At 41.1% G+C, this 14,144-nt stretch overlaps 1 protein-coding gene across 3 annotated transcripts in view; it reads left to right on the top strand.

The window, feature by feature from the left end:
• Positions 1-14,144, top strand: part of PDE4A (phosphodiesterase 4A) — a 1,221,221-nt gene that overhangs the window by 572,390 nt on the left and 634,687 nt on the right. For all 3 annotated transcript variants that reach the window (XM_056570564.1, XM_056570566.1, XM_056570568.1), the window contains one exon: positions 5,582-5,811. In XM_056570564.1, the coding sequence (XP_056426539.1) occupies positions 5,582-5,811 (230 nt within the window). The remainder of the gene's footprint in view (positions 1-5,581; positions 5,812-14,144) is intronic.

The following is a 14,144-nucleotide window of genomic DNA, read 5'->3' as shown; positions in this document are numbered from 1 at the left end:
GAGAGCTCACACCATTACCATCAGCAGCCCCTGTATATCTGCAGGGATTCCCTCCCCTGACACATACTGCAGCCATGTATGGGTGGGCATGGGATTGGCTGCTTGTTATTAGAGAAATGCAAACAGGCAATTTACCCAATTTTAGTGGGATCCACTAACAATTATTTGACTGCATCATAACAGAGATTGGACTGTTTGATGTACAATCTTACTGGGGTTCACATGAATATATTGGGGTATTTAACTTGAGCAATCTGACTGTGTTCACATGTATATATGACAGTGACTGAAGTTGCAAGAAAAATAAATGAACCCCTGGAATTACCTCGATTTCTACATTGAATACTAATAAATGTGCATGCGTTCAATGTAAAAAAAATGTACCACAATACGAGAAAGAGAGACATGGATGCACAGCCATATGTTATTCATTGATCTGAAGCAAAAACTCAATAATCCAAAAATTATTTCTCCAGACCTTAAATATATACCATAAATTGGGATCTACGGTATATATATATATATATATATATATATATATATATATATATATATAAATATATCACCTCAAAATAAATATAGACCCCAGATCAGTCCCCAAAAATGAATAAATATGCCCCAAACCAGACTCCCTATACCAGTGCTTTCCAAACCGGGTGCCGCAATACATTAGTGTGTTGGCGGCAGTCCCCAGGTGTGCCACTGGTCACTTTTCTTCAGTGGCCACAACCGTGCTGTTGATCATGAATTGTGCCTCCAGCGCCCCAGGACCAGCAGCCCCCAGCACGTCCCCGGTCTCCACCCCTGTCACAGTGGCTATTTGGCAACAAGCCAGCCCTTATCCAGTACATGAGGTACCATCTCCTACCCCTGCCAGGGAAGTTCCATGCTCCAGTTCCAGTAGCCCAGGCCAAGGGTGCCAATCTTGTCTCCAGCCTCTCCAGCACAGCTGCCAGCAACTCTGGGTCCAGCCAGTCCTGAACTAATACCAGCTACTGAGTTCGCTGAGGAAGAGCCAACTGCAACGCCGGAAGTCTCAAGAGTTCCAGATTCTCCAGAGGTGGTGTTGCGCAGATCCCAAAGGTCCACACAGGGATGAATACCAGCTAGGTACAAAGAATAAGTCGCGGTACCATGTATAAAGTTGTACAACATATAGTCCAATAACTAATTTAGTGTTGTACATAGAGCTTGGATATAGACTAATCACATATAATAGCTAGTTAGGACTGTAGCCAGGATGTGTATTACCAGTCCACAATTGTCTAATGTACATATGTCTAATCGTTTTTTCCTGTCCACATGTACAGGGTACTCTACTGGCCAGAGGGTTCCCCTGAGGTATAAATAAATTATGTATAGAGACATAGTTGCTGTATACAAAGGTAACATTGTTGTATGGTGTAAACCACGTATAGAGTTCTGGGGAGAAGTAGCTAGTGCCAATAGGCCCCAGTAGCTAAGGCATTGGGTAGAGAGCCTCCGTCAGCCCAATCCGCAACAAATGTGTTTAAGTATGTTTAATTGTGTTAAGAACGCAATGAATCCCACATGTTTATGTCCCATTATCACATGGACTCATCCCCCGTTATGTTTTCATATTCGGACGTGTGAAGGACATTGGACAATAATTTCCCAGGAACTGTCATCACCAGGCCCCAGTGGCCACTTCCAGTCATCCACCCTCCATGACTGGGTGCCAAGGACGGCTGTGTTTAAGAGGGGGAGTTTTGGTGGCCCAGTACGGGAGCTGTGCCCCCGTACCCTTGCTGCCCTATCAGGCAGCCTCCTTACAGTGCCCCCTTATATATATATTGTTTGCCATGTGTTATACTGTATAATGCATATAGAAAGTGTTATTACTTTAAAAGAGGTTAACATGTGATCCCCAGTTGCCATGTTAGTGTAACTCAGGAGGTATCTGTGCGATCACGTGCGATTTAAGGGTGACCTATGGGACCCCACCAGAGTCTCCCCTATAAAAGCCCTGGGAGGAGTCTTTTATGCTTTTCTCTACTGAATGCAGCAAGGTCAAGTCCTGAGAGAGTGTCTAGAGTCCTAGGAAGGCAAAAAGTCAGCCACACATCCACATGTCCACTACCCCACAGGGGAAAGTCAAAACCTGGTAGGCTACAAATGGGGTGAAGTCTGTCTAGTCAGTCCCAGTCAAGTCAGTCAAGATAAATCTGTGTCAAGTCAGCGTGGCCCGGCATAACATTTTCTTAGTCCACTACAAGTCCCAATGAGCCCCAAGGTCTCTGAAGTCACTGGTCACCTCCTTGGGCAAAGCCAAGCTGTATAGACTGTTACATCTGTCTGACTCAGTAAAGCTGCCATTGTTCCATAACTTGGCGTAGAAGTCATTATTTGCCCCTGTGCTTAGCCCAGGATCCAGCAGCCTACCTTCAGGTGGCGAAGCGGTTAAACCACGTCCTGGCATCACGAACACAAGGGGTTAATGCCATCTGCCCCTAGGGTAATAACATTTGCCCTCATCACACCCTCACCACACTATAATAAATAAATACAGACTCCAGAACAGTTCCCTAAAATATATATATACCCCAGACCTTCAATATAAAGGGGGGGGGGGGGTGTCTACCTAAACAAATACAGACAACACACCAGACCCCCTAAATCGATAGATAGACCTCAAATCAGATACCTAAAATTAACAAATATCCTAGAACAGGTCCCGAAAATAAATACAGACTCCAGAACAGCCCCCTAAAGTATATAGGAGGCGATTTATAAAAATCTGCGCAATGGAAAAGTTGACCTGTTGCTCATAGCAACCAATCAGATCGCTTCTATCATTTTTTAGATGCCTTGCTATGGGCAACTGGTCAGTTTTTAGGTTTTGATAAGTCCATAGACCCCAGACCAGCCCCTCAATGTAAAGGGGGCCTACCAAAACATATACAAGCCTCACACCAAACCCCCATAAATCAATATAGACTTCAGATCAGATCCCTAAACTAAATATAGACCCCCAAACCAGGCTTATTATACACAGGGGGCCTACCGAAACAAATAAAACCCACACATTACCTAATTAAATATATACCTCAGATCAAACTCCTCGAATAAATTTATACCCCCGACCATATAGACTTCAGATCAATCCCCAAGTATATTTTAGTAAGGTGTTTGTTGGTCGGATCTCTGCATTCAAAGAGTCATAGCTTATCCTGGGATGGGAAAACCTATTTGACACTTTTTGTAGAATTTAAAAATAAATAAATAAACTGAATTAATTTCTCTAAAACGTCATCTTGTTGTATCAAATATGGAGATGATAAATTTATCTGTATCACATTATGCAAATGTACAGTAGAAGCGAGCTGGATGTTGTCACGCATCCTTTAGCACATGAAATGCCTTAAAGGTTATATCCACTAAACAATGAAAAACAAAAGTTCCAAAACAAACTTGAATTTGAATTTTTTTTGGAAAAGTGTATAATAAAATATCACCAATGAAGATACAGTGGTCGGCACAACCTGCTTCTGATATTTCATATGGGTGTATGGGGGCTGGTTACGGTGGTGCTCAATCTCGGCAAAGAAATTGCAGAACTCCAATAAGGCAGTAATAGAAAAAACGAGAGGCCACTCACCAAGTCCATGCTCCGGAAATCTTACTTTATTTTCAGTGCATTAAAAATGCCAGCAGGACAGGGTCAGATGCCTGGATGATCCTGTCCTTTTGGACAGGGGGACAGGAGGTGGCAGAGGCTCAGTTGGCACACTGGCACCCCAGTCCCACCTTTATGATTAGGTGCATATTGTCTGGCCCACTGCTTGTTGGGCAACGGTAAAGAGCTAGTTGGTAAAGCTGTAGTTCTGGGCTGGTTTATTGGGCCACAGAAAGGGGGAGGACACATTCTGCATGCTATTTTGTGGTGTCATGGCAGCTATGAGGCGTGGAGGTCCTTGTAGTTTGTGGTATAAATTTGTTGAAGTTGCTGTCCGGACATTCTGGGAGTTGTACGCAGCTGTAGGGCCACAGTTTGAAGACACTGTTTTATAGTAATTCGGTTCAGTAGGGTTCGAATTCTACAGTACTAAATGCATACAATGGACAATGGATTTGGACAATGGTTTGTACAATGGATTTTTCACAAGGATCCCATAGTAAAGTCCGAACTGAAATATGCATTCCAGCAACTATTAGGATTTGATTTCTCTGTAACAGACAGAAAAGTGACCAATAATGTAATTGTTAGGATACCACCTGAGCCTCATAATACATTTGGTAAATCTTTCTCGCTTCATATCTACATCATCCATGAACTTGAGCAGATCTATAACGATTTATGCCAATTTCTAGTTTAAGGTGTACTTCAAAAAAGGGGTACTGATTGAAAAAAATTGCTTTCAAATCAACTGGTGCCAGAAAGTTACACAGATTTGTAAATTACTTCCATTAAAAATACTCAAGCTTTCCAGTACTTCTTCTTTCCAGTCTGACCAACGTGCTCTCTGCTGACACCTCTGTCCATGTCAGGAACTGTCCTGAGCATAGAGGATTTGCACCTTTTCTGGACTGAGGTGGCAGCAGAGAGCACTGTGGTCAGACTGGGAAGAACTACACAACTTCCTCTGGAGCATACAGCAGTGGATAAGTACTAGAAGGATTAAGATTTTTATATAGAAGTAATTTACAGATCTAAATAACTTTCTGGCACCAGTTGATTTTAAAAAAGGGGGTACTTCTTTAAGTTATGTTTAATCCGCGAACTGCTGAATGACATAATCCCTCAACCCCCTTCTTTCACCTGCTAAGCCCTGCACGCTTTCTTGAAAATTGTCATTAAAAAAATTACACATTTTTGTGCACAAAAAAAACTGAAAACTGTTATACAAGGAGGAAAAATTACCACCTAAGTGCCTGATACACTTCCAAACCTAAGGAGTTGTGGTAAACTCTATGCTAGGAGTTGTTGATTGGAGGTTACATAAGATGTGTAGACTGTATGTTCTGTATCCCTGTTCAAAAAGTATATGAAAGAAAAAAAATGGTGGAATTTTTTTTGTTTGCTTTTCCAAGGAATTGTATTATGTTTTTTTTCCATGATATGTATCTGCATCTTACTAAGGCTAGGATTCCACTTGTTTTTTTTCTGGCAGTTTTTGGAAAATTGCCACTGCAGTTTTTGAGCCAAAGCCAGAAGTGTATTCAAAAGGAATAGGACATATAAAGGAAGGACTTACACTTCTCCTCCCTTATGGATCCACTTCTGACTTTGGCTCAAAATCTGCAGTGGCAATTTTCCCAAAACTGCCAGAAAAAAAACCAAGTGGAATCCTAGCTTAAAGGGGTTATCCATGATTAGAAAAACAAAGCTTTCTTCCAGAAACAGCGCCACACCTGTCCTCAGTTTTTATGTGGTATTGTAGCTCAGTTCCATTGAAATAATGAGAGCAGAGTTGTAATACCACACACAACCTTAGGACAGGTGTGGTGCTGTTTTTATGAGAAAGCAGACATGTTTTTCTATTGCTGGACAACCCTTTTAGAGTAACCAATCCTCAATGTTTTCGTATCTTCACTAAATTGCTTCATATTTTTCTTGCAGCAAAAACCCAGAGACGAATCAGGGAGATATAGCAGATCGTACACTTCATCCAGCACCCTGGGTGCAGAACTTCGCAGGGGGAAAAGGCGACCCTCCTCAACCCTTCAGGTTCCACCCTGGAGACCCGGTGAGAGGGCACGCTCACCAGACTATGACAGCATGCAGAGACCGACCACTCTCCCCCTGCGGATCCCTCCACGCATCTCCATCACTCATGTGGATCCTGACAGGTAGGCAACTTTTATTTTTGTGTGAAATTTTTTTTAGACATAAGTATCTAAATTGTCTTATGATTGTGAGTTAAAAGGAATTCCAGCAAAGAGCATTTACCACCTATTCTCTGAGTTGGTCATAAATTCTTGATTGTTGGGGACTTTTATTGGACGGGGAACCCAAGACCATGGCTATAAAGTGGTTATGACCATCATTTTTCTGGACTAATGCTGGCTATATACATAAGATCAAGGTACCCTAGGGACTCCTAAGGCCATGCTCACATAGAATTTCCAAGCGGAATGTGGCCGAAAAATTGCGCTCTGAAATTTCAGTCCCATTGTTTTCAATAAGATTCTGCACACAGAAGTATTTCCACGGCAAGTTACCACCACGGAAATACGGTACTTCTGTGTGCACACTACAGCCTAATGCCCCCAATGTCTGAGGAAACAAAAATTAGACATGTTGGGGGAGATTTATCAAAGGATTTAGACTGGTTTTTCTTGTCTAAATTTGTCGCACAGAAAGTCGCAGTCTAAATCTGTGCGACTTTTCTGCGACTTTTGCTCTAGAGGATTTTTAGAACATGATGCATGCAAGTCTATTTTAGACTGAAATGCATTGAAAAATGCATTGGTGCTGAATTTATCAAGTGCGACTTTTCAGCGACAAGTCGCATCTGCCCAAAATACGCTGAAATGTCAGACCATGTTGGAGCAGGTTTAAATATAGACTAAAGCATAGATCATGCAGTCTGTGCACAGAATTTATCAAGAGCTGTGCGCCATTTGATAAATTCGGTGCACAATAGACCAGACTAACCCTCTGTAGTTTGGTCTATATTGATGCGGGACATAGACAACTTTGATAAATCTCCCCCGTTGAGTTTTTACAAGCCCGATCCTTTGCTCGCATGGTGAAAATTCCACAACCAAGCTGAGCATGCATGCTTAAGGTGGAGTCAGCAAATATCTTTCCATTGATTGTTATTCCATGTGTATGGCCTGCTTTACTGTGTGCATTCATACTGGAGATCATCACAGCCCCCCCATCCAGGGTGGCTGATAACACAAGACAATAGAGTACCCTCAGATACATTCACTCATGACATCAGATGACTCCAATGTGCACAAACGGTCGGAATTTGTTCATCTCTCCATATATCTATGCATATTTAACGCATCCTCCGTCAACAGCATAATAGTAATAAATATGTAAATGACTTGCCATTGTAACAGTGGAAGTGATAGACATTGTATGACTTGGTGTTTATCTGCATGGTGTTACTATACATTTATATGAAAATCACGTCTGAGTCCTCCAAGAAATTGTTACAGTTTTTAATCACGATTAAGCCTTTTATTATGATTTATTATTCTCTGAGGTACAACAGTTTTCATTCTTTCCTTTTAAATAGGAGGGGCTGAAAAGAGGGGCATGGTCTCCTGGGGCCCGATACATCTACTGTAATTCATGCTAGAAAATTGGTGTAAATAGTAAAAGAAATTCACGCCAGCTCATAGCCAGTGTAGTTTTTACTGTGCATTTATTAAGAGCCATAAGTGTATCAATAAAGATTTGTAAATGTTTTTGTTTTTTTTTAAGTGGAAATTTTTGTAGTATACAGTATAGTCTGTTAGATAAATTTATGATAGGAACCATGAACATAATAATCATATGATGAGATTGTTAAGTACTTGAATGTGTCATAAGAAAATTACCAAATGTTTGAATCAAGTTTTTATGTTAAAGGGGTACTCCGGTGAAAAACTTTTTTTTTTTTTTTTTTAAATCAACTGGTGCCAGAAAGTTAAAAAGAATTGTAAATTACTTCTATTAAAAAATCTTAATCCTTCCAGTACTTATTAGCTGCTGAATAATACAGAGGAAATTCTTTTCTCTTTGGAACATAGAGCTCTTTGCTGAATCACGAGCACAATGCACAGAGTAGGAGAAAATCCCCATAGAAAACATATGCTGCTCTGGACAGTTCCTAAAATGGACAGAGATGTCAGCAGAGAGCACTGTGCTCGTGATGTCAGCAGAGAGCTCTGTGTTCCAAAAAGAAAATAATTTCCTCTGACGTAGAAGTCATTTACAAATCCGTTTAACTTTCTGGCACCAGTTGATTTAAAAAAATAAATAAAAAATAATAAAGTTTTCCACCGGAGTACCCCTTTATTTCATAAGGAAATTTTTATGTTGCTTTTTAAAAATATTTTTCAATTTTATTATCTATATTTCAAAATAATCTTGAAATTTTGCAGTTTTCACTTTGAACACTAGGCCAAAAACTATGATTAGACTTCCTGTTCTGTGATCATAAGGAGGAGGCCGGTGGAAAGTGATCTGTACAGAATAACAGTAAAGAGTGACACAAGTAATCAGAATGAGAGGGTTTGTACAATAGCTGAAGCTCAGTTGCTCTCTTCTGGTAGAGTGACCTCTTCAAAAATCACAGAGCATGCCCAGACCCCTTTTCCATTCAGGTGAATGGGACTGCTTCTGTCTATTGCTGTCTATGTCCATGGGGCTTCCTGTAAAGCATATTTCTAAATGCTGTTGAAAACAGATCAGGCAGGATGGCTGTCCCTTATAATAATGCACAAAAAATGTAATAGAATCAATTATAATGAGAAAATAGAAACCGATTACAAAAATAAAAAATGTTTCAGTATCTGACTCTAATTAGTAAAAATTATCTAGGAGATACATTGTCGTTAAAAATGTGCTATCATTTAGATTGTGTCTAAATAGTATTTATACATTTTTCAAATAAAAAAAACAAACAAAGATAGAAATACGATTACCGTATTTTTCGCCCTATAGGACGCACCGGCGTATAAGACGCACCCACTTTATAGGTGCAAAATCTAAAAAAATAAAGATTCTGAAACCAACAGTGGTCTTCAACCTGCGGACCTCCGGATGTTGCAAAACTCCAACTCCCAGCATGCCCGGACAGCCGTTGGCTGTCCGGGCATGCTGGGAGTTGTAGTTTTGCAACATCTGGAGGTCCACAGGTTGAAGACCACTGGTATAGGAGGTAGTACTCACGTGTCCCCGCCGCTCCGGACCCGTCACCGGTGCCCTGGATGTCGCTCCATCGCTGTCACCGCGTCCCCGTGGTGTCCCCGACGCTCCGGACGTCTTCTTCCACGGGATCCACGCTCTCCGTCGCCGTCATCACGTCGCCGTCATCACGCCGCTACGCACGCCGCTCCTATTGTCCTATTGGATGACGGCGTGCGCGACGACATGATGACGTCGAAGGAGAGCGCAGGGGATCCCGGCACGTAGAAGACACAGAGGAGGCAGGTAAGGTCTCTCGGGGTGTCCTGTAAGCTGTTCGGTGCAGCGGTCCCGAACAGCCCGACTGAGCAGCCGGGTTAGTGTTATTTTCGCTTCAGATGCGGCGGTCAGCTTTGATCGCCACGTCTGAAGGGTTAATACAGGGCATCACCGCGATCGGTGATGTCCTGTATTAGCGGCGGGTCCCGGCCTTTGATGGCCGCAGGTATTCGCCATATAAGACGCACCAACTTCCCCCCCCTCCCCCCAGTTTTGGGGAAGAAAAAGTGCGTCTTATATAAAAATACGGTAGCTGTAATGTAGTCTCCTCCATTCCACAACAAACGGACAAACACGGGTACAATTTTGTGACCATGTTGAATATAACAAAAGGATGAATGTCTCTATTATTCTTCATAGAGGACGTAAATGCATAAAAAAGGAGGATAAAAGTAAATACCATAACGCTCATAATAGAAGTATGTTTTACCAGCAGAGTTTTGTGTCTTTCTTATAGGCCTTCTGCATTCCTCTTCATTTTCTACTAGTTAGAAATAGGAGCAAGTAGGGAGGGGCAGTTGTAAACAGCAGACAAGAATGTGGAGAGGAGGTAGAGCATACATTGAGGTCACCAGTCTACAGGGGAGAATCCCATTTGCTGTGTACAAGTGCAATGAGAAAGCACAGACAGCAAACTGCAGACTCCTAAATACACAGACCTCACATCAAGCATATAATACAAGGAGGACATACTTATTTAGGAAAAATCTGAACCTAGGAGCAGGCTGCAGGGGTCTATAAATAAACAAAGAAATTAATATTGCATATTCAAGCTTAGTGCAACATGTTAGGTTTATTCCAACAGTAGAAACATTTAATAAAGAGCATACTCCCCTGCCCAGATCCCCTGCTCCCTCAGCTAGTCACTGGAGGTGACCTGCCTCATTCAGTGATTGTTTGAGCTGGGACATGAAACACATGATAGGAACCAGGAACAAGTGAAGGGCAGCGGAAACCACGTGACGTTGGAACAGCAGCGTTGGGGGATTGGGATTGGTGAGTATGCTCGCTTTATTTTTACACCAATAGTGTTAACTTTTTAACAAGATAACCACTAACATGTCCATGGACTGTATAAGTCTTTATTTGCCTGTGTATGTTTATTATGGTCAAAATGAAAGTATATACAGTATATTTTACTTGAATGCAGACATAAAAATGAACAAACATTCATGGTGTTATGCAACTCAGTATGTGCAAACAAGTAAAGGTAAGCATGTCATTACCTAGGGGTTGTGGCTGATTAGCCGGTGATTCCCAACCAGTGTGCATCCAACTGTTGCAAAACTACAACTCCCAGCATGCCCGGACTGCCAAAGGCTGTCCGGGCATGCTAGTGGTTGTAGTTTTGCAACTGGTGGAGTGGTTGTACCTGGCATGGTAGTGGTTGTAGTTTTGCAACTGGTGGAGGCACACTGGTATGGTAGTGGTTGTAGTTTTGCAACTGGTGGAGGTACACTGGCTGGAAAAAACTAGGCTAGACAATATATACCTGTTATATACCAATCCTGCAGATATTCATCAGTTCATGAGTTACTGATGGTCATTGAAGAGACCCAGCTTTGTATGGAGACTTACAGGCAATGCTCGTTGGAAAATAACAGGCAAATTCCTTCTTCTATAGTGAGAAAACTCTCTACTTCCACCTACATGTAGCTATCCTGTAAGTCAATGTCTGACCCATACAAAAAGCCTTGAAACATGACTTGAGATACTAAGAAAAAAAAAAAAAAACTCTTAGATATGAAAGTCTCTTCCTTCTTGAAGAGACTCTAGTTGGGCTAATATCCAAAGTTATGTTTAAAGGCTCTTTTATGACTCAGATATTGACTTACAAGTTGACTACCTATAGGTGGCACTAGAGATACATTTTTCTTCCCTGTGGAGGAGAGCTAATTTACATACTTTCAGCTCAAACTAAGCCAAGATCAGTACACACAATGTTATTATGCATTAGCAAAAAAAATAATAAAAAATTAAGATGACCTGTTGTGACTTTATTGTTTCGGTTGGTTCCTGGTAACACCATGGTACTCTTTCCGGAGGGGGAGGCTTAAGGGCTCGGTAATGTAAAAGAATGGGTACTCCATTAGTGACCCACTTTAATAAGTTAGAGGGAAGAGCTACTATAAAAGCAGCTCTTGCCCTTATGAAGCTGTTGTATTTGGTTGTAGCATTTGCATATAACCTTGTAGGTGCCTTATTGCCCAGAGGGAAATGGTAGGTTTGTTGGGGGGCCTTTCTCCTTTCGGAGAAGGGCTTACGATGGACCGCATCCTCGTGTACACTTTTTCTTGCACTTGGGTGACAGAAAGCAGGCGCCTCGGCTCAAAAATAAAACAGATCATACAAATAATTTTAAAGTAATCTCTCATTTGCAGCAAATTATTCAAAACAACTGTGACACCTGAATACTTTGATGACAGTCTATACAGCTACTTATCTTATTACTTAAAGGCTACATATACCTTTGCAACATTATTTTCTTTTTATTCCAGAGCATCTAAAATATAAAATAAAATAACTTTACAAGAGGTCTTAAAGGGGTTATCCAGGAAAAAACTTTTTTTTTATATATATATCAACTGGCTCCAGAAAATGAAACAGATTTGTAAATGACTTCTATTAAAAAATCTTAATCCTTTCATCCTTTCAATACTTATGAGCTTCTGAAGTTAAGGTTGTTCTTTTCTGTCTAAGTCCTCTCTGATGACACCCGTCTCGGGAAACGCCCATTTTAGAAGCAAATCCCCATAGCAAACCTCTTCTAAACTGGGCGTTTCCCGAGACAGGTGTCATCAGAGAGGTCTTAGAAAAGAACAACCTTAACTTCAGAAGCTCATAAGTACTGAAAGGATTAAGATTTTTTAATAGAAGTAATTTACAAATCTATTTAACTTTCTGGAGCCAGTTGATATATATAAAAAAAGTTTTTTCCTGGAATACCCCTTTAATTAAAAATTGTAGGCCTATGTGTCTCCATAGTAACAGACAACAAACATTGAGTAGTCTGGTCATGGAGTCATAATTAATTTAATCTGTTTCTGACTTTATGTTAACATTCATTCAGTAGGTAACCAAGAAATAGGAGACAGATGAAAAAAAGTTGTTTGCTTCTGTGTCAGCCCAGAGGGAGCACAGATGAAAAAATGGAAGAAGACCTGTGTTAATGCTGAAGGTAGTAGTCCCCTAGTTAATCATGGTCAGGATTACTATGGTGACAGTGGTTAGAGGACTGGCACAGGAGCTCCTGGCACAGTGAAAGGGGTGGTGGTGGTATCGGTAATTCTCTGTCACACTCCCTGCACATGTGCCCTGGCTGATGGTCTTTGGGTGTTACACAGGTATAACTTGCAAACAACATATGGTTCACTTCACTTATATTCAGTTCTTGTATTTAGGTATAGGTAGAATTAGTCGTGGCTAGAGCAGAGTTCCTCGAGGCATGGTTTTGTCTCATCGTAAGGCCCCAGGAGATGGTCCTTCTTTACTCTAGCCTTTTTTCTTTAGTCCCATGACTTTCTCCCTGAGGCAGGCTGTAAATTTCTTGGCTCATGGAAGAGCTCCAAGAAAATACATCTACTTTTCGCACTATTACTGCTATTCCCAATGGTGGGATACAGATAAGAAGAATTGTGACTTGAAACCCACATCGCACTAGGCCTGGCCAGAAGCCGTTTGGTTCTAGTATAAAGCTATTGGGCCAATGCTCAACTTCATCCCAAAAGCTGGAAATATCCTTCATTCCTTCTCTTCCCTCCCGTACTCACATTAGGATTAGGCTAGCATAATGTCTTGAATGGAATTCTTACTAGGAGCTAACTTTGCCCAAGGCTTTCCAAGCTACTGTCCTCTTACATCTTGGAAAGTGTCTGGCAGTAGTGTTGAGTGAATATTCGCGATTCGAATATTTATTGTGAATTTCGCATATTCACGAATGGTGAATATAGCACTATATGTTCGCGATTACTAATATTCGTAATTTTTTCCCCCACAGAACACATCACAGTGATCTCATCCCTCCCTGCTTCCAGCTTGTGGTCTAAAGAAGGCTCCTATACTATTTACTGTATTAGACTGGAGAGCGAATTTTCGCAAATATGAGAATATGCGAATATTCGCAAATATCCTCATATTCGTGAATATCATCACTAAAGAATATTAGGAGATAGATAGATGGATAGATAGATAATATAGATATAAAGGTAGATAGTTATCCGCATGCACACACGTGCATGCGCATATGCGCATTCGCATACGCGCATGCAAAAATAACCACAAATTTATCAAATATGCAAATTTTGCGAATTTAGGACCAATATTCGTCCATATATTCACGAAATATCGCAAATTTGAATATGGCATATGCCGCTCATCACTATCTGTCACTGGTCTCAGCAAAAAAGCGGATCTAAAATTCCTTAACACATCCTCTCCTGTGAGACTGCACTAGACTCACTAAATGTCTTCTTCCATTCCTAGTAACGTTGGACAGTGCAAATCAGTACGAAACATTGTATCACATATACCAAAGGCACGAAACAGATGACATTCAACTACAGACCCTGCAGAGATCCCAGTGGGATACTACACTTTCATAAGGAAGCATAGGTTTGATTAGACACTGTATCTGAATGGGGAAAGGGCAGAAAGGACTGGGCAGTTGGATCCAACACGCCAATCCCTCTAGTCCCTGACATGATCTGTTGGGAGGACAACATACACATTATATGGTTGGCTGGTCCCAGTAGAATTGTCAGGTTTGGACAACACATGTTGCACGTGTATGTCCCTTCTGCCTGTGGCACAGAATATTTTAATTTTGCCAAGGTTTATTTACCGTCATGCGATGTTTGAAGATGACTTCTCAGCTAAAATAATTTTGAAGCTCAGGGATTTAAGGGCAAGAGATAAGAAAGGGAAGAGGTCAAGAGAAGAATAACATGCATCCAGTTTACAATGAACCTTTCAAGGCTGGCAGGATTTAATGGGACAC

Source organism: Hyla sarda, chromosome 4, assembly GCF_029499605.1.
Source record: "Hyla sarda isolate aHylSar1 chromosome 4, aHylSar1.hap1, whole genome shotgun sequence".
NCBI lineage: Eukaryota > Metazoa > Chordata > Amphibia > Anura > Hylidae > Hyla > Hyla sarda.
The sequence above is the reverse complement of the archived record's forward strand: the minus strand, read 5'-3'. Positions and strand labels throughout refer to the sequence as shown.